General features: G+C 40.3%; 1 protein-coding gene across 1 annotated transcript in view; it reads left to right on the forward strand.

The window, feature by feature from the left end:
- The window catches only part of LOC141910544 (protein unc-80 homolog), a 102,395-nt gene that overhangs the window by 48,031 nt on the left and 32,290 nt on the right, over positions 1-22,074 (forward strand). Inside the window, exons 10-22 of the mRNA XM_074801236.1 lie at positions 522-854; positions 4,767-4,954; positions 8,115-8,334; positions 9,435-9,563; positions 10,643-11,125; positions 11,391-11,510; positions 12,124-12,243; positions 14,302-14,504; positions 16,157-16,387; positions 17,562-17,986; positions 19,010-19,214; positions 19,301-19,487; positions 20,970-21,104. Coding sequence (XP_074657337.1) covers positions 522-854; positions 4,767-4,954; positions 8,115-8,334; positions 9,435-9,563; positions 10,643-11,125; positions 11,391-11,510; positions 12,124-12,243; positions 14,302-14,504; positions 16,157-16,387; positions 17,562-17,986; positions 19,010-19,214; positions 19,301-19,487; positions 20,970-21,104 — 2,979 coding nt within the window. The remainder of the gene's footprint in view (positions 1-521; positions 855-4,766; positions 4,955-8,114; positions 8,335-9,434; positions 9,564-10,642; positions 11,126-11,390; positions 11,511-12,123; positions 12,244-14,301; positions 14,505-16,156; positions 16,388-17,561; positions 17,987-19,009; positions 19,215-19,300; positions 19,488-20,969; positions 21,105-22,074) is intronic.

Genomic DNA, 22,074 nt, shown 5'->3' on the forward strand with positions numbered 1-22,074 from the left:
AAAACACAGGATATATTCAACTTGTTTCAGAGCTGCTAACTGTGCCTGTTATTAACCCTTTCAGCACCAATTAATCAATTCCCAAAAGTGCAGGATATTCAAAATTTTAAAACATTGTACGTCTACACCGCGGTGCGATGTATCATTAGTTACAGGTTTGACAGGTGCACTAATATTTCGCTATGATCGCCAGGTACACTAGATGATTGACAGGTGCGCTAATATTTCACTATGATTGATAGGTGCTGCCACATGAAAGACAACGAATAGATAAAACTGCGATAAAAACTAATTACCAATTACATCAATATTCCGTGATGCGGTGTACTAGCAAAGTCCATCACCAATTTATACGCAGCACTGCGGTGTAGATAGACGCATTGAAAGGTTCTAAAAGGTCTGATTAGCCCATCAGCATTGGTAATATTGCCTTCTTGGATGTGACAAGTACTTCGAAATTTCCCCCCCTGGATTCGCAAACTGTCCTCAGTATTAAACTATATTTCTGTATCGTTCTCTAGGTTGGAAACGTTCAGCGAAATCAGACCACGAAGAAGACAGCGCCGGCGAACACCAGCAGTCGTCGTCGTCGTTCGAGGCGCGGCGCGAGTCGATGAACAACCGCAGCAAGCGCATGTCGTTCAAGGCGGCCGGCCAGGCGACGTTGAGCTTCCTGACCGCGCGGCGGCGACTCGAGGACGGCCTGAAAAGCTTCAGCAAAAAGCGCCTGAGCAAACGCGGAAGCGTCGAAGAGGGTAATGTTGGTGGTGATCATTGTGGTAGCTGCACGACCGTTACCGGCCACGCACCTGTCAGCATGGCTGAATATGTGTCCCAGCATGCTTCAGTCACTAGTAAGTCACGTGATACACGCTTATCGCACCGAGCGACCTCACACACACAGGCACACAGCCCCCCCTGATACCGGCTGAGGCCTCACACTGCTACGGTATAGCCTCATGCTGCCTCGCACCACAGCGTGAATTCTCACTGCCTCGCACTAATAATGCGGCCTCGAGCTGTCGATCAAGCTTCAGGAAGGCCAAGGTGGCTTCATACTGTCTCTTGTTGCCTGTCGCTACAGCGACAGGGTGGCCACTTACCTGGAAATCAGGGAAGAGTCTGTGAATTTCCTTTTCTTTAAAAAAGTCCGGGAATTTTCTTCTCTTCCAAAAAAGTCGGGGAATTTCTTTTAAAAAAACTAAAAATCATGGAAATTTATCACTAACCAACTTTTGAGCAACTGCAGCCCCAGGACTCAATAGAGTCAATACCGCAATTCAAAATGATCTAATATGAACTCCTGAGAGTCGAACTGAACTGACAACTGTTGAATTCGATCCCGCGTCATTTATCAATTGAAGCTCAAAGCCGGTACACGTGAATTCTCTCCAACGTCTGCCATTCTAACAAAACCTCTCCGACTCACAATCTTGAATTGAGACTAAAAACTTAATACAAATTTTTTTAAAACCTGATAACCATTGATGATAACACGCGTCCGTGTTGTGACGATATATATAGAGAATTCCACACTGATATAACGAGAAAAAATGAAATCCGAAAAGTTTCCTTAGAATGATTTATTGATTCACGTTTCGAATATAACCTATATAGTCACCGTCAGGAATACTGAGTTAACAAAAATCAATTTAATTGTTTTTAACCCTTTCAGTGCTGGCTAATTAATACCCAATAGTGCTGAAGATAATTGGAAAATTCTGAAAAATTCCACTCTAGTGTGTTGAATAACAGGAATGCCACTATAGTGCGTCTACACCCGGCGCGGTGTATCGTTAGTTACTAGTATTTCACTTTGTTTGACAGGTGCTGCCATTTTTCAAGAGAGATATTTACTAATTACATCAATACACCGCAGTGCGGTGTACTCGCAAGATCCATCACCGATTCATACACCACGTAGACGCGCTGAAAGTGTTAAGGAAGCATCAATTTTCAGACTTCATCTTTCTCATCTTGTCAGGGTGGGATTCTCTAAATATAAAACCTGAATTTGCGCGATCTAAAAACTACTAAAGCAATTATCAATTTCCTCCTCAAATATTAAAAACATCTTGAGTTACTAATATTCGACGTGTTCTTTTTCGTACCTTTTAGTCAAAAATACAGATCTCAGGCCGGTTTCGTGGAAATGTTAAACTCAAGTTTTTGGTTTAATCGCTGAATTCATTACTCCATGTTTTCAGTAAGGATGACAATTCAAACTTAACCATTTTATGCTTTTGAAAAGTAATAAAATTATACAAATTTTGTATTGTTTTTTTCTTCTATCTTTATGCCTTTGACCTCTACTATGTGACTTTTAGAGGGTGAAATAAAGAATTAGAAAAAAACAAAAATCTATATGATTTCCAATCTATGGCTTGAAACAAGACATTTACAAATACTTATAAATTGTATATACATTTACAATTCATAAGGCAGTATTGGTAAATGTAGTAAGTCTTGAAATTTGATAAAAATATATTAACTTTTCCATGATCCTGGACCCTTAATACAAGACCTACTTGGTCAGCAATTACTGGTTTCGAAAATCACACAATTTTCTATCCAATCTATTTTTTCTAATCAGTTGCTTCTAGAGGCGTGTTAGCAGCAGTAGTAGCAGTAGCAGCAATAGCAGCAGCAGAATCCTCGTAAACTGCATTTGAAAATACGGCTTTTTCATAATGTTTAGTAGTAAATGTTGCGATCGTTTCGTGTAGTTTTTCAGCAGCTCTAACAAAACAGTGGCTCCTTTAAGAATAGGCATTTAGTTGATAGTTGTATTTTGTACTGCTGTGTTGGAATAGAATTTCTATCCGTCATGAAATTGCGTCTTTTTTTCTGAAAAGCCATTGGAAAGTCATTGAAATTGAATACTATGAGTTATTTAAAATTGAATGTTATGATAGCCTGAAATAAACTTAACTGTTTATGAATATATTCGAATGCTGAGGGCTCCGTAGGGCCCAATAGGATAGGATTAAACTCTTGAATTCAGAATGTTTAAAATCTATTGAATAGCCAGTCGGTCTAGAATGTATTAGACCCGAGATGAACCCAGAAGCCAACGACTTAGATTGGCCATCTAAATTCAATAACTATCTAACAACTTTTAAAAAACCATTCCTCAAATTAAAGACTTTACAACCCTTGTTGGCTTGAAGCCGCTATTGTGCAACAGGCTCTGGTTCCAATTTTCATCGAAAATTGATTTAACAAAAATTGAATTAACGAAGAAATTGGAAAGATTTAGTCGAAGAGCTTCAGTGAAACTGTGCTTAGTAAAAGTGTTCTAGTGAGCCAGAAGACTTGCGTGTACGTGTAGGGTTCTATCTATCTGTTAGTTATTGCTGAACCCCCGGTAGGAAGAGTATTAGTAGCAGGTATGACTTATGTTGTTTATCAGCGAGTCAGGAGACACTGATATGCGTCCTGCCTGAATAACATGGTTTCAGTAGGATCCGAACCCACAACCTCAACAATTACCATGAAAATTGACTCCCGGGCCCAGTTTCACGAAAAAGTTTAAGCCTAAAACGGTTGAGTTTGAATTGTTGTCCTCATTGAAAACATGAAGTAACCAATGGCAATTACACCAAAAATTTCAGTTTAACTTTTTCGTGAAACCGAGCCCAGAGCCCAGTTGCCGTTGTGACTTAAGTCCGAAAGCCTGTGTGAAAGACATATAAAGGGTTGAGTAAAGGTTGATTATGTATCTCTGTATTGCGGAGGAATACGGCGATGCATAATCTAGACGTCATCCGGCGGTAATTAATACAGATTACCGATGACTCGTCGGTTGCCATCGACGACTTACGAACAGCGACTGCGGTTGTTCACTTTTGTCGTGACAGGTGTTTCTACGAGGCCGAGAGACGCGCGACGCGAATCCATAATTATCGTAATTGTCTCGTCGTCGTTACCCCCGGTGACAATCGAAACTATTTAACGGCGGCGATCGATGGTCGATTACCGGCGGTTACGTCGTCGCCATTGTTGCGCGTCGTCGGAAAAAACGACTACGCACGCGAAAAAATAAAGAATCTCGTCTTAAACGATCTTTAGACTTCGTTTAGCCGGGTCTATTAGTTATATATACTGGTCCTATACGTTAAAGACTGGTCTTACCGTAGTCTGTACTTTAATGAAGGTAGATCAAGGACCTGGGGGCCAGTTGCATTGATTTAAGACCAGTCTTACTTCGTTAAGACCTAATCTTAGCTCATTTTGGTTCTGCAATCAATGTAACAATTGAAGACCAGTCTGAGCTCATTTCGGCCATTATAAGCAATCCAATAACTTAAGACCAGGCTCGGTTCATTTTCTTGGTTTTACAACCGATCTAACAACTTCAGACCAGTCTAAGCTCATTTTGGTTCTATAGCCAATCTAACAACTTAAGACCAGTCTTAAGATTTAAGATCACTTTTGGACTTGAGTCATGGCTGTGCAACCAGCCCCAGTTGCCTAGATCCAAGACCGGTTTAAGCTAATTTAGGTTCTATAACCCACCGAACAAAAGACCAGTCCAAACTTTTTGGATGACTTCGTTAAAGACCAGTTTTACTATTAAAAACCACTTGGGACTCGATGTCACGTCTGTACAGGACGGCGTGGACCTAGTTCCGCAGTTGTGTGAGTTAAGATTTCGCTAATCGAAAATTTAATCATTTTCAACCGACACCTCTATAGAACTGTGGGTCGGGTCCTGAAATTATCCGTGAATCGACGTCTAAACTGTTTTGCTATAATTGTCACAGATAACCTGCGCCGAGGGTCGGTAGCGAACGTCGGCGACCAGGCGACCGAAGTCATCGTTCTACGCGAGAAGAAACTCGTCAACGGTTACAACGTGAAATGCGGAATGTTGCGGTTGTCGTTTTTCCTCGATTGTTGTCACCCGGGTTCGTTTCCCGATTGTCAGTTGATCGCCGCGATGCTCGATCTGGTAAGTGATAGTTTCAACGGCAGCAGCAGCAGCAGCAGAAACAGTTTGTTCATTCATCAGTCATTCAGGTGCTCTTTAGATATTAAGCATCATAAAACCAATCTTAGTATCAGATAGGGTGAGTGAGAGAGAGGGAGAAGTATCATAAGTGATTGGTCGAAATAATGTGAATTCACCTGAACTAGAGAGAGAGAGGGAGAGAGGAGGGATAGGGTGGGGGAGAAGACGGAGGGAGGGGAGGGTGAGGGTGGGGAGAGGGAAAGGGTGAGAGAGAGAGGGAAAGGGTGAGAGAGAGAGAGAATGGAGGGGGAAGAGGGTGAAAGAGGAGGAAACGGAGATAGAATGGAGAGAAGAGAGGAGAGGGAGAGAGAAGGGAGGGAGGGGAGAGGGAGAGGCAGATAAGTCATCACAAGTGACATTTTCATATGTGATTTATGCAGATCTGTATTGGAGGGACGGGAGAAAGACTTAGTGAGAGTGGAGAGAGAGGGTGACAAAGAGGGAAATCATCACATGAGGTGACAGGTCAATGTGTTATACCCTACTGCTACTGCTGCTGCTGCTGCTCCCGTTTAGTCAATGTGTCTTCAACAAATGTTTATAGCTATTAATCATCAATAATTGATTAGCTGTGAGAGAGAGAGAGAGCGAGAGGAGGTACAGATAGTTGTAAAATGACAGTTGCTATAAAGTGTCATCCCTACACGAGCGCTTGCCGCAGTCGGTCTCTCACACACGCCTCATCGCGGTGTCGATAGCAGACGTCGATACTAATTAGATCGTTATCTCGTTTGATAATTGATTAATTATCGTACGACTGATCGAGTAGATTTATAGATTAATCAATGTTGATCCCGTCAATTTCAAATTGAGTTGTATGGCATAATCATCTAAGAATAGAAAAAAAAGTCTGAAATGTTTCCTTGAGCTAGTAGTTTATATACTGTATTCATTGAGCTAGTAGTTTATTCAACATTTCGACTTTATCCTAATAGTCATCTTCAGGAATACTGTATTCATTGAGCTGGTAGTTTATTCAACATTTCGACTTTATCCTGATAGTCATCTTCGGGAATACTGTATTCATTGAACTAGTGTAATTTATTCAACGTTTCAACTATATCCTGATAGGCAGCTTCAGGAATACTGATGTCGAAGCACTCCAAGTCCGCGTTGAAAAACAGTATGAAATCCTACGCTAACAATAAATAGTCTGAAATGTTACTTTCAGCTATGATGAAGTTTATTCGACGTTTTGACTATATCCCGATAGTCGAATCTGAACTCGCAACTGTAGAATACTAAATGCTGTGATTACATCATGAAATATATGCAATCCGGAACAACGAGACTGTTTAAAGCAGTAGGATGTGATACAAACAAATATCTATCGTAAAAACAGTTACGAACTAAAGAATATGAAAACAGAGCAAACTCACTTAATTAATTAGTCACTTTGTGCAGGATTGAATATATATAATTCTGTTAAATCGCCTGTATTCCTATAGAGGACTATTAGGATATAGATCAGAATGTCAAATAAACTACTAGCTCAAGGAAATAGTTTAGACTTTTTGGCCACTTACCTGGAAATCAAATTTCTTTTCTTTAATAAATTCAAGGAATTTTGTCGAAATCGCTAGATCGAAGAGTTTCGGTCTATGTCTTACATATTTGACTGTGTAAATTGATTGGGTTCTTAGCAAATCATGTCGGGGAAAACGACGTACGCGTCAGGAAAAAAGCAAGTCAAATGAAAGTGGCCATTCTGGCATAGGAATGACAATAACACAGACTCACGAGTGTGTCATTATTAGTAGTATTGTATATTTGATCCGCGTTTCAATGTCTATTTACGCCGTCTGTCAGTTACACACTTATAGATTCCCGGGGACGTTTTACTCGTAAGATCTAATCAACTCTGTCGTCGTCGTCGTCATTCCGCTACGTATAGAGTATCACAGAGCCGCGTGTGTCACTGCGCTGCTGATCGATGCTAGGATTTATCCAGTTTACCAATCCTCGAGTAGATAAGGCTTCCATTATCCGTAGCACTTAAACGCTAATACATCTCGCCGAGTGTTTACTTGATGGCTTCCTTGCAGTCGCGCAGCTAGAAACAGCCAGAAACAGTGCTAGTCCTAGTATCAGTTTATCAGCTTACGCATTACTATCGAAACCCTTCGAAACCCCTCGTTCGCCCTCAACGTTGACTGTTCCTTGCAGTCGCGCAGCTAGAAACAGCTAGTCCTCGTATCAGTTAATCAGCTTAAACGCATAACTATCGAAACCCCTCGTTCAGCCCTCAACACCGACTGTTCCTTTCAGTCGCAGCGAGAAACTGTATCAGTTTAGACATTACTATTAAAACCCCCCTCGTTCAGCCCTCAACACTGACTGTTCCTTTCAGTTGCAGCAAGAAACTGTATCAGTTTAGACATTACTATTAAAACCCCCCTCGTTCAGCCCTCAACGCCGACTGTTCCTTACAGTCACAGCGAGAAACTGTATCAGTTTAGACATTACTATTAAAACCCCTCGTTCACGCTCAACGCTGACTGTTCTTTACAGTCGCAGCGAGAAACTGTATCAGTTTAGACATTGCTATTAAAACCCCTAGTTCATCCTCAACACTGACTGTTCCTTACAGTTACTGCTAGAAAACAGTACCAGTTAAGACATTACTCTAAAAACCCCTCATATACCTCCCTCTCATTCATATTATTTACAAAACCAGTAACAGATCCTTCCCCTCCATTACATTACTATCCATCTTAACCCTATTGCTCAAAATTATGATCAACCCTCTTGCAGTAAAGAGCTAAAAACTGGCTGAGGGTGACCGAAGGCCAGGGGCGGTGGAGAGTATTTCTGGTAGCTGTGACAACTTTTGTACTTCCCTCTATACCTTCATGTTTGACAGTGGAACTTAAAGCAGAAGGTGAACAATTCCCTGAGTTTCTATATTTCCCGATTCAATAAAAGCCAAATCAATTCAAAATGAATTGTTCGGATGGTTTGTAAAATTTCAACATTTCAATTTCCCTCAATACGATCCACCTACACTGAGTTAACTGAACCGCCACTAGACGGCAGCACTGTCTGGTGATCTTGTCAATTTTTGATTGAAGCCAACTCTACGCTTTTCTTTTTCTTCCAGGAAGCGTCAATCGTTGCCAGGGCAACATTTATGTTGGAATGCGCTCATTTCGTGCATCGTTGTAACCGCGGCGACTGGCCGAATTGGATGAAATTGAACTTGCCGAGTTTCCGTCAGGTCGGGCCGCTGCACAGCCGCAACCAACCGTCGGCTTATAAACGTAACACGATGATGCAGAGAATGGCGGGTAGAATGTTCTATTCTTGGGGAGAAATGATCGGTAAATATTTGAATTTCATCCGCGACTGTCTTCGGCTTCCGTGTGGTTATACGGTGCTGCCCCCAATGAGGACCCTACTTTCGACAGTGGCTATCGAGGATTCCCCTTGGGGCAAGCGAAGCTCCATCAGGTTCGCTAGTGTGCATTCAGACGACAACTCGTAGATTTCTTCTCAGATTCATTTAGAATCTATCCATAATTTCTCAAATTCTTTGAATGGTGATCAGAAAAATTCTGTATACATGAGCCTAAAGAGTTTATCAAGGGCAGTGATTTGCCTAATACCTGATGAGGGAGGCTAAAAATCTGTATGAAACTTATCTGTATGTAAAAATGAGCAAGATTTAGACAGGGTTGTCGCACTGATACGCACGCCATCTAGTGGGATAGCTGGTGGCACAGAGTCCTCATTATCACCGAGAGATATCTCGTAGTCGGCAGGTGTTAACTTTCGAAAACTTCCCGATTTCGATCGGGATTAAGGTACCGGGCCCAGTTGCACAGTCATGTCTTGAACTTTAAGACTGGTCCTAAGTTGTAAGATCGCTTATTGAACTATGATGGTCTTAGACTGGTCTTAAACGTTTATCTTGACTATGCAACTGGTCACAGTGTCCAGCCTCCAGTTTCTGGGGAAAGTTTCTGCTGAAAACGGTTAATTTCGAATTGTTGTCCGCATAGATAACATGAAATAATCGTTCAATAACTTGAACATACTTTTAAACAAAGGGGGGGGGCAATTGCTCAAAAGTTTGTTACAGTTAAATGGTGAACAAATTCAATTGTCACTATATCAGAGCTGCGACTGTCCCTGATTGTGCCTAACTGTGCCTGAGGGTGTTTTTGATGCTATCGAACAAAACCCATACAATTTTCTATTTTCCCTCTAAATATCCTTCTTATTCTTCATTATATCCTTGTTGTGTCCCTGAAAGTTTTGTCCTTGAAGTTGAAAAGTCGGCATGTCTGCGATGTCAACTGGTTAACTTCAATCAACTTTCGATGGAGCAACTGCAGCCAATGGTTCCAATAGACTCTCTCAAATCAGAAATATTTGGTTAACATGTTAAGTTTAGTTTTCGTTTTTTTTTTTTTTCAAGGAATTCATTTGGAGAATATTCTACGTAAAGAGAATCAAAATCGCTTCGACGTCGTCAATCAGGTTCGAGATGAGAATAAAAAGAAAGAGTTGAGAGAGGAGGACGAAGAGGAAGACTTCATGGATGAAGGTATAGGGAGAGGAGGAGAGTGCACGGGGGTAGTAAAGGGAGGGGAGACCAGTCTAAGTTCATCTTAGTTCTATTTCCAATCTAACAACCTAAGACTAGTCTTGAAATTATGAACCACTTTTGGGCAGAAGCAGCCAGGTGTTGGGCTAATGATACAGTCAGTAGTTTAGGGAATATGTATTTCTCAACTGATTATCCAGATCAAGTGAAGTCGAATCTACCGATCAAATAAGTGAGAGGGGTCAATTTTAAGGTGAAAAAAATAACCCACGAGAAGCAAAATTGTCAATTGATTCGTGATAAAGCCTGTCTTCTATTTCACGAAATAGGGCACTTTTTCACCGTAAAACGGACACTTTCTTATTTAAAAAGGGCAGCTATCTTGAAGTGCCCGGGTACCTGAATAAATCATTTGAGAATTGATTACTTCATTTTCCAAAAAAAAACAAACATGCAAATTATATCCATATTTCTAGTCTTGACCTAAATTTTTTTAACCTGACCATTTGAAGGGCACTTTGAAAATGTTAGGGGGTTCATTCGCTACCCCTGAACTCCCCCCTCGACATGGGCCTGCTTTGGGCGGGTCATTTGCTAGTGAAAATATTTTTCTTCAGTAGTTGGGTCTAAATGTCACTACTCCTGTAGTTTATCTTCATAATTGTTGGTTAATTTTCTTCGATACAATAATAGCAAGTGGTTAAGAGCGTTTAACTCTGGGAAGCCACGTCGTGGGTTCAAATCCCGTAGATTATCGCAGTGTCCTCGGGCAAGACTTAACCTCATTGTCTCTCTCCACCAAGGAGTAGATGGGTACCTGGCCTGATAGATGACTCCTGAGCAGCTGCTTGGATGTAACTTCTCCCCAGGGATAGATGACTGATGCATGAAATAGAGTTACAGGCCGGGGGGGGGGGATAATACCGAAAGATTTGGAGCGCATCTGTACTCACTTTGGTTAGGATACCTGCGCTATATAAAAGAAAATTATTAGTATTATTGATAATAATGAATTTCGTACTTAAAAAAAAGAAGTAAAAACCATTAATTCGATGCGTATTTTCTATGATTATTTCCAGCGACCGTGAATCAGACGGGTTCCGATTGTCCGTACGCGTTGAAGATGGTCGCGTGTCAGTTGCTACGCGAGATCACGACGTTCCTGCGCGAGACGTACCAATACATTCCGAAGTTCAAATCGTCGTCGAGCAAACGCGAAAACGCGCTCGAGAAAACGTCGCGCAAATGGAGCAGCGTGTTGAGCAGTCCGGTGCATTCGGACCGCAGCTCGGCCGCGTCGTTCTCCGCCGCTGATCTCATAGGTGACTGTTACCTTACCAACCAAAAACAACAACTTCCCTTCCACCATAATCAAAAACAACAGCAGCAGCAGCAGCAGCAACAACTTCCGTCTTATCCTCCCGCTCCTTTCTATCATCTACCCAGCTATCTGTTCCATCATTCTCATCATCATCATCACCATCATCGACCTGTCGAACGCGTCCAATCCGATCGAAGTTCCTCTTATCCGGCCGTCGCCACGCCGACCGCCTCCGATATAGGTAATAATAACACGTACATGGTTTTTATCGTGTATAGGTGGCGTTACTGTGCGTAAAAGTATCGTTATGGAGATGATCGCTGCAGACGTCAAACAATGAACACACACTCACTCACTCACACACATAGCGATGTTGTCTGCTTATTGTCAAACCGTTCTCTCTATTGTCACACCGTTGCTAAGCACCAATTTCGAGTATTTTTGAGATCGCGCGTCGATGCCGTCTGGATTCGAATTTTAAAACGGTTTCGTTCGTTGTTTTTCAGGTAGCCCCGGTGATCGTAAGATCAGTTTCGCCGTTCTCGGGGAACGTAGCGATTCGATACACAGTAGCACAACGACCTTGTCGGCGACAACCGAAGGTCAGGACGATCGCAGTAAAGGTGGTGGGTTCGTTATCTATGTGACATTTATCTATCGGATTTGTTTTTCTGTGATATCTTGCTCGATGTTAGGGGTACATACCTCAGTTAGGTGCTCAAATTACTTAGAAATCTTGGACGTGGGCTGCACTATCTATTTTATGCCAGTTTTGTATGGATTTGAAGGATTGCCAAATGAGTCTTCTTTTACTCATTTTGAATCGGGAAAGATCAGCCATTTTATGAAATTTCTCCAGTATGATTGTTGTTACCACGTCTATAGCCGCGATCACACGAGCGTTTTGGCCCGCGCCAAATTTGTCCCGACCAAATTTTAGCACGGGACAAATAATCGCGTTTGAATTACAACTGGTACCAGAAATGACCCACTTCGCTTTGTTTAAGCATTGTTTAGTATCGAGTGAGTGGATTGCGTGTGTGAACGCTCTTTCTAATTAGGCACGGGCCAAATTTGGATCGAGCCTGATCCGTGCCTGTTTGGCCCGGGCCAAATCGTCGCCGTGTGATCGCTGCTTATGTTCAATGATTTCTTGATGAAGAGTCGTATTCGAGGCTCGTATCGGTCAACCCGTTCACTCAATAAACTCGATTGTGATTGTGAGCGCTCTCTTTGCAGGACGACGTCTGGCCCAAGGTCGCAATAAACTACTGAAAACCAGACGTAATTCAGGTCATAACATGAGCTTCAAACAACCAATGAGAACAAGCTTTAAACTGAAGCAAACGGACGGGGGCAGTACGCTAAATTAAATTCATTATCAATTAGTATTATAATCATTATTCATTACACATTTTTTGGCTGAATTATTTTCGCACCATAGATTATCATTATGATATCATAATATTTTTTTTTCTTAGTCACAAATTTTGTTGGTATTTTTTTTTCTATACTAACTCGGTTCTGGTGTTTTCACGCGTAAAATGCATGATGAACCAATCATATTTTAATCTTTTCCGCTCAAATTCTACTTTTCGCTACTAACTAAGGGTTCAATCCCACTTTCAAAATTAGTTTTATACATACGTATATAGATATGATCCTATATTTCAGTACTTGCCGCCCTCTAAGATGCGCTTTTTTCCTTGTTTCTACATTTCGATTAGATGTTTTATTTGTTACCTACGGTAGACTCCGCCTTACTCCGTACAGGTCAACGCAGGGGCGGATCCAAGGGGAGGGTGCAGGGGGTGAGCGGTCCCTCTTAAAATTGCCCTAAAAACATTAAATTGATACCTAGAAAAGTTTAGATTCATATGCTTGTCCCCTGTATTTCCAAAAATTAGTTCATGTTTTCCGATGACTTTTCTCTTTCGGGATGCCCTTTTAATTATATGGTATACCCTATTTTGGACATGCACTCATCTCTAAATCAGACCCTAGATCCGCCCCTGTTTGGGTGAATTTTACTAAACTTGATTTGAATAGAATTTCAAGTACCTACACTACGCGGTAAGGAACAGTCTACTGAATTCGCTTTCGTCAACGCTATTCTATCTTCAGAAATATGTTGCTACTGGTAGCTTCATGCTGTGTTTTTGCCCCGACATCCCTTACAATGTACCGGTACTCTATAATTATCTGACCACCTCTGTTCCATCATTACTGATATTGATTCCTATTTTTAAACCCACTCTATTTAACCGTACCTGTCTTTGTGTTGTATAAGAATGACATTGTATCAGCTATTATCTCTCTTTCGATTGTCTCTATCTATAAAGAATCTTTGACCCCTCTTCTATCATTTATGTGTACATGTATTGTGCATATATGATTACTTCTTTTTCTAACAATCTTGTTTCCATTTTGTTTATTGCACGCATGCTGTTATTTATGATTCGGGACCCAGTTCCGCAGTTGTGAGAAAAAATTTGACTCGGAGTTAGCGCATTGAGAATGAACTAACTTCTACTCGAATTTAACTCTTACTGACGACAGCAGAACCGGTCCTGGATCCAGTTCCACAGTTGTGAGTTTAAGATACAACCTCAGAAAGAGTTTACCTGAACTGATTTCAACTCGAGTGTTAACTCACAACTGTGCAACTGGATCCTGTTCCACAATCGTCCTCCTGCACATCTATCTGTCCTCAAAACCTTACATATGTACATGTAGATTTATATTAAATGTCTTAAATGATAACCATACATTTTTCGAATGACGTTTAAGATTCTCGGGTATCAGTTGTGACTATGGAAGTTGTATCGAATTCCTGATTTATTGGATTCTGAAAATGAATGGTTAAAATTCTAATGAAAACATTGCTTTGTAACCCCTTAAAGTAGGCTTGAATATCAGATGATACCCTTAAATATCATCGTATGATACCCTTGGATATCTGAAAATACTCGCAGATATCAGATAGTACCCCTAAATATCAGAAGATACACCGAATATTTGATAATACCCTCAGATATCATCATGTACTACCCGAAAATAACTATATAAATTCGACCGCCAATCACACAACTAAATCTTCAATCTTCCAAACAAATAAATAACAGGGACAATACCTACTTCTACTTTTTGATAGAAAAGTATACATAGCTGCTTTCAAATAACGGGTAGTACCCGAAAGAGATATCAGAGGTATCAGAAAATACCATCTCAAATATCTGATTATACCTTTAAATATTAGAAAATACGATCAAATCTCAGATAATACCCTTGAATATCAGATGGTGACCTGAATGTAAGAATTTCTGACAGTAAAGTGTTAACTCTAGTTGACCCATTTACTTTCCCCCTCTCTACTTCGATTCCGGATGATTCTGATTGGTTTAAATATTCAAACAGGTATAAAACGCGTCGGCAGTTTACGTAAAATCAGCGTCCAATCGATTCGCTCGGATAAATCGGACGAAGAACTACACCCTCCGCTACAGCAACAAATCAGTTCGGATATCGAGTCGCCAGGGGTGATGAGCGACGAAAATCCGGAAAGTCCCGACTTCGATGTCGATGACGAATATATTTATACTCATTTACCCTGGATGAAGGTAAGAATCGGCATTCACGCTCAAAAGTACACCGATCTAAGCTTATTTTGGTCATGTTTTTTAGTTGAGATGTGAGATAACACCAGTCTAAGCTGATATTGGTGTAGTTTCATGGTTGTGACTTAAAATGAGCATGGGCAAAGCTCATTTTGGTCCAGTTTCACGGTTGAGATTTAAGATAAAACCGGCGTAAGCTCATTTAGGTCTAGCTTCTGAGATTAGACCAGCCTAAGCTAAGTTTGGTCCTGGTCCACAGTTTTATATCTACTTTGAAGCTATGAAGACACAGTTCTTATTACAGGGCTGCCAACCCTCCCGAATTATTCGGAATCCTCCCGATTTGCGTGATGAAATTCCGACGATACGATCGGGTATACACAATTCCGACTTTTTTTTTCTTTTTCGGCGATGTCCGATTTTCCACCCGCCAGCGCGTTGTAACACAATATGATGATTTGGTAGAACAGAATTGAATAGGTGGGGAATTTATATGCACGCCCGCGGTGGATGAGTGCGTGGCTATATACTGTGTACGTGGGTCAGGCGATAACAGCGCTTACTAGCGCGCGCGTGCGTGCGTGTGTGTGTATGAGAGTAGCTGTGTTATTGATTTTATCTACGCATGGCGTACGATTATTTCGTAGTAGGAGAGCAGCTTTTTAATTTGTTTCAAGAATAAAAATAAAGTTCATTCGTTTTAAAATACGTTGTTTTCAATCATTTTTGTGAAAATATTATGACATGTGGCAAAATGTGATTGTTATTGTCAAATTGCTCCGCATCGTTTCGGAGAAGAATCGGTTTACTGCGGTAATTAGCTCGTTTTCGCAGCGCGATTAGCATTCGAAGATCCGGGTTAGATTTCAACGTGTGGACTCTTTGAAATGTTTCGGTAAGCAATTGCTTTGCTAGTTTGAACCTTAATGTTGCCACTCTTGTGTTAGTTTGATTTAAAAAGATAATTTAAGATGCTTTTGAGCAGTGCATCTCAAAGTAAACTTTTAGTTCGCATATTTGGCAGATGGCAGCACCATCGAGTAGCATGTAGATTTAGAGACTTTTTACTGTTTGTATCTTTCAGTTCTGTACGTGGAGTCTCTCTTGGACAGTATCGTGGAATTGATGCTGGAAATGGATATATTCGCATGACAGCTGTATAGTGTTATGTAATTCGTTTGACAATTTATGCCAGTTTTATGTTCTTATTTTTTAGTCTATTGTATATTTTTGATAAACACTGTTGATTTTTATCTTTCATAAAATAATAAAGAAAAAATACATTCTGTAGAATTTGCTGATTTTTTATTTTGCTAATAATTCCATATTTTCATATCCAGCTTTCATATATTACACGTGAAAGGTATTCCTAATTGAAAGCAAAATATTCCTACTTGGAAAAGTCACAATTTCTTCGGTTTCGATATATTCCTATTGAAACCTTCAATATTCCTAATTAATCTGCCATTCATCCCTAAATGGAATTTTGAAAGGTTGGCAGCCCTGTTATTAAGATCTTGATTGAGACACAAAAATAAATTTACAACATCACGATTATGCAAATTTGAGAATATGATAAGTAACTGAACCCAATGATTCCGGAATATTTTTTGCTTCATTGATATTTGTGATGTGTTTCTTTATGTATTTTGTAGGTAGTAATTCAGTTTGCGAACACATCCAATTTCATCTGCGACCACCAGGATTTCTGCCATCCAAACTGTTACGAGAGACAACAGAGGAGCTGCAGTCGATTGATGACCGGCGTCATAAAGGTCTACGAGAGCGATCAACCACCCGAGAAAACTGCCACCCCTAAAGACGAGGAGAAATCCGGCGATCAGTCGAAGAGTAAAGAAAATCTTAGAGATAAATTAAAACGTAGAGTGAGTATTGAAGAAATAGGGTTGATACATATATATATAATTCCTGCACAGAATGAAAAAGTGTTGGTAATGTTTCTTTGAACTAGTAGTTTATTCGACATAACAATTATTTCCTAATAACATCTTCAGGAATGGGCCTACTGGAGAAATTAAGTACTTGTGGTTGTCATTCCTGTGGGTTGTATAATTCTGTGGGTTGTTAGGGTAATCATTCCTGTGGGTTGTTATTAGTATCATTCCTTTGGGTTGTTTTGGATATCATTACTCTGGGTTATGGTTATCATACTTGTGGGTTGTTTTGGATATCATGCCTTTGGGTTGTTTTGGATATCATGCCTTTGGGTTGTTATGGGTATCATTCCTGTGGGTTGTTTTGGATATCATGCCTTTGGGTTGTTATGGGTATCATACTTGTGGGTTGTTTTGGATATCATGCCTTTGGGTTGTTTTGGATATCATGCCTTTGGGTTGTTATGGGTATCATTCCTGTGGGTTGTTTTGGATATCATGCCTTTGGGTTGTTATGGGTATCATACTTGTGGGTTGTTTTGGATATCATGCCTTTGGGTTGTTTTGGATATCATGCCTTTGGGTTGTTATGGGTATCATTCCTGTGGGTTGTTTTGGATATCATGCCTTTGGGTTGTTATGGGTATCATTCCTGTGGGTTGTTTTGGATATCATGCCTTTGGGTTGTTATGGGTATCATACTTGTGGGTTGTTTTGGATATCATGCCTTTGGGTTGTTTTGGATATCATGCCTTTGGGTTGTTATGGGTATCATTCCTGTGGGTTGTTTTGGATATCATGCCTTTGGGTTGTTATGGGTATCATTCCTGTGGGTTGTTTTGGATATCATGCCTTTGGGTTGTTTTGGGTATCATTCCTGTGGGTTGCTTTGGGTATCATTACTGTGGGTAATTTTGCAATGGTGCTTTGTTCTACATCTATACCTTCTACATTTGTGTAAAATGATATTTATGTGAGTTACATTACTATAAGTTCCGTTAATTCTGCGTTTATTCTCTTTGAGTTAGGTTCCTTTGGGTTCCTTCAGTCTACATTTATACAGGTTTGGTTCCTTTGAGTTCATTTAGGTTACATTCTTGTATGGGTCTGGATTGCTCTCTGATTACACTCACGTAGATTCGTTTCGTTTTATGTTTTGATTCAGGAATCCGTATTTCAATCGTCGTCCCCGATTCGTCGACGTGAGAGCACACCGCTGCTCGATAAAATCCGCACGGATATTGCATTGATGAAAGAGAAAATCTCGAAACCCGAGAAAAAAGATGCGAAAACGCGCAAGAAGAAAGAAGACTCTTCGATACTGAAATACGTGCGAACGCAAGTGAAAAATCTGTGCCACAGCCCGATGGCGATCATGAATAAGTCGGCGCCGATTCTATCCGAGGAACATTTCACCGACATGTTACCCGTCGCGTGGGAATTGTTGCTGGAAAACGATCAGGAATTATCGGCAGCTGCTGCGTCCGTGTTCATTCTATCGTCGATTAAGGTACCGGATCAGGTGCAGGAACTGATGGCTAAAGAGCTACAACACGAAGACGTCAATCAACGCATCAACGGTATATTGAGGTCAGTGTAAAAACATGTACATGGACATTTACATTTCCCTGTTCATGTGCATCTACATGCACCTGTGCATGTGCATGCAGATGAAACACATGTTCCTGTACATGTATTAGGTATGCCTACACATATGAAATATGTGCATCTACGCATAAGAAAGGTATAGTAGAATCAGCCCTTATTTGTAAACTTTCAAAATCTAACTTATCTACTGATAAATGCTGGATCTAGACATATCAACTCTCTACTAGATTTTGGGTTTACGTCACTATGGGTAACTCTGCTATCTCCATCAACTTCTACTTTACTTGTTCAGAACTGTTCAGAATTTCTATCGTTTCTACAGTACCCTATTGATGTTTCTATTGGTTGGTCTGTTTATCTTCATTCCACCCGATGATGGCTGTTAGTTAACAGCCAAAATATTGTGTGTTGACCGAAGGTCAGCGGAGCTAGTGGGTTAGGGGATGAGCCGGCGTCATCCGTCCGTCTGTCTGTCCGTTTGTGCGTTCATTCGTTCGTTCATCTGTCAACTTTTTCTTCGAATCGCTACTAGTCCTACAGTTTTAATCAGATCAATTCCAAATTTGATATGAATGTTCTATGGACCAAGGCCTATAAAGTTACAGAGCCATTTGTGGATTTGTCCACCAGGGGGCAACACTGGGGGTGGAGTTTTTATTTCTTCAAATTGCTATTTGTCCTACAGTTTTAATCAGATCAAGTCCAAATTTGGTATGAATGTTCTATGGACTAATAACTACTAAGTACAGAGCCCTTTTTGGATTTGGTCAAAAGGGGGCACCCCTAGGTATGCAGCTTCTATTGTATTCAAATCACACAGCGGAGCTATATAAGCCGATAGGCTCCTTGTCATAATGATAAATTCTATTGTCTAAAATTCAAATTGTGGGGCTTTTTCAATTATGTGCAGCTGTACATTCGTTGTGTACATGGTCGATGTGTTTCACGACATGTACATGTATGTTCTGATGATGTGATATCATTGTTTCTTATTGTTTTTTATAGATTCAACGTTTTGTGGAGGTTTCGTTTTCAAGTTTGGCCACGAATGGAAGAAAATGCGAATCTATTCTTCAAAGTTCCACCGCCGAATATCGACTTCGTTCTGCCGTCTCCGACTATCGGCACGCCTTTACAGAATGTTATCGACCCACCGTGGATGCCCCATTTCAAAACTAAAGTTCCGGAGGTCACCCTTAAGGAGGGAGTGGTGAGCGATTAGTTCGTAAACTCTGAGAAGCTCTCGGATTGTTTTATCGAATTGAACGAAAAAAAAAAATTAATCTATTGTTGTAGAAATCGTTGGTAACCGCGACGACGACGCGTCGCAAGCAACAACAAGAGATGGTTCATAAAGCGTTGATCGCGGAGGAAGATCGAAAGCGCGCGTCGCGCGAGAATTTCCACCTGACGACAGTCGCTATCGCGCAACAAGCCGCGCAGGAGCCGGCATTGCATCACAGCAGCGAGGAACACGAGGAAGGTAAACGCTGAAATCAGGATGCACGTGAGACCGCGCGAGAATGAAATTAGAAAATAATCAAGCACCAAATTTAATATCGATTGAATATATTAATCATTCGACTGGACAGGTACAAAAACAGCGGCCATCTTACATTTACATGTGAATACAAACATGTACATGTGTATGCAAACATGTACATGTGTATGCAAACATGTACATGTGTATGCAAACATGTACAATTGTTAACAAACATAAACATGTGTGTACAAACATGTACATGTGTGTGCAAACATGTACATGTATTAGTTTTGATGTATTCTACCGTTTGAGTCTTCAAGTCAAGACGAAAACAAAGCCTTTAAGCGCAACCAGGCACCCTGGGCCCAGTTTCAAATAACTCTGAATTCAATTTAAGAATTCAACTAAATTATTATTGGAGAAATTAAAACGGATTTAAGAAGATATGAAGATTTCTCATGAAACTGGACCTCGGGCTTAAAAAAATTTGTGATTTTCTGTGAAGTGACAGTTTTTGTAGCTGTTCAGTTGAACTGTAGTTGATATGAATAATAATTCTAATAGTTTAACTGATTGATTGATTGATTGATTTTGATTGATCAATTGCGTGCTTGCATGCCAAATTTTTAATTATATATATATTCCAACACAGCTCTCTCTCTAAAGCATGGCCCCCACGAGTGATTCATAATTATACATGACTAAATATCAACTCTTCCCGTTCTCTCTCTCATCTCTCTCTCTATCAGTGGCTTACGTCGTTGCATATTGTTGGCTCGTTGTTGCCATGGTTGATATTAAATGTTTTATCCCGCCCGCCGTGCGTGTGTCTAGTCCATATTTGGTCCGTATATTATTTGGCATTGAGAAGTTTTATGTTAGGGGCAGCGATACTGAGGGAAGGGTGAGGGACTAAGAAGGGTTTCACTTCGGCCTTTACCCTCAACCCAGATATACGGTATTACTTGAGTTTGACTGGGGCCATATTCATGTTTTTTGTGTGGCCCCTTTGCTTCGTTAACTCATAATCTTTTATTCAATGTTTGACCCAAAAAAGCCACCACCTACCTTGCATATGAGTTAAGTTCTCTCAAAATGAGGTGTCAATCGAGAGGAATTAGCTCAACCCCCTGCCCCCTTTAGTTGATGCAGTATCAGTGTGGTGCTAATTTTCTTTGTTGTTTGTCGCCCTGCTGCGTTCAACCGAATTTGCATATTACGAGATGCCACATTCTTGAGCCAAAACATTTTTGCAACGAAGTTTCAAAAAGTATTTGGGTTATTTTAGTATTTAGGGATAAACGCCCACTGCGGATAGGGAACAGCAATGAAGGGGTTAAACCACAAACCTAAACACTTATGTGACCCGCCTACACGCACAACCCTCGCCCCGCCCTGCCCTGCCCTGTCCCGTCCATCTGTCTCCGTGTGCCCGTAATTAACCGGATTAATCTGTTTGTGTTGTTCTATCCGTACCTGTAGTCGTACTCCCAGAAGAGATAAACATGGCCGCCGCAAGACGAATGTCAATGGCACCAAACCGTACATCGAATCTGATGTGTCGTAATCTATCCTGGAGAAACGGTAGCATGTTTTGGGCGAGATCGCCTCTTGAAGGTATAACACCCCTCTCTCTAGATATATCAATATCAAAATATATATATATATATCTCGATATTTATTGCTATCATTATCAAAAATGATGGAATTTATTTTAATGAAAAACGTCAATCGGGCTTTGCATGTCGCCAGCAATTATTGTAATTATTAATAATCCACCTACATTTTGATTATCATTACTATTATTATAATCAATATTAATGTTATATATATTTTTATTATTCTATGCTTTACTAATAAAACACTTACTAATCATAATTATAATTATTATCGCGCAATTGTAGAAATGTAGAAATTATTTTGAAATATTGTTTGTTATTTTTTTTTTTTTTCAAGATAAAAAAAGTAATGACGCAAACAAAGGTGAAGAAATACAACAATATTGTCTGTTTATACAACATTGCTGTCTGTTTAAACAACTATGCTGTCCGTTAATATTTGAAATAATGAAGTGCAACAGATTTCAAAATCATTAGCAATTCAGGTTTACAGGGGTCGGTTGTTCAAAAGTTGGCTTGAGTTAAGCAGCGCGTAACTTGATTTGAGAAAAGCTTTCGACACTTTTGCATCGGAAGCTCAGCTCTGGTGTTGAATTAATCGAATTGGCACCGATTCTTCTTAAGTCGAAGACCAGGTCGAAAATAAATCTAGACTATAGCTCCGACCCCTCTGGTTCATTGAATTCAGATTTATATATTTGTTGCACTTGTCATTTTTAGCTGGTATGAGTTTTCAATATAAAAACCTCACTTTTACTCTCTAGTTAAACACATTTTAAAACACAAACAAAAAGTGACAATCAGTAAGATGAGCTACTTTTTGGTCATCAGGGGCCGGTTTTTACAGATCACAGGAAGACTATAAGATTCTCAAAATGATCCTTGAGTTCCGGCTCAACGGAGAGATGAGTGGAGCCCATTTTACAGAACCACTGAAAAGTTGACTGAAAAATCGACTATCATACAAT

Source organism: Tubulanus polymorphus, chromosome 9 (assembly GCF_964204645.1).
Source record: "Tubulanus polymorphus chromosome 9, tnTubPoly1.2, whole genome shotgun sequence".
Taxonomy (NCBI): Eukaryota; Metazoa; Nemertea; class Palaeonemertea; order Tubulaniformes; family Tubulanidae; genus Tubulanus; species Tubulanus polymorphus.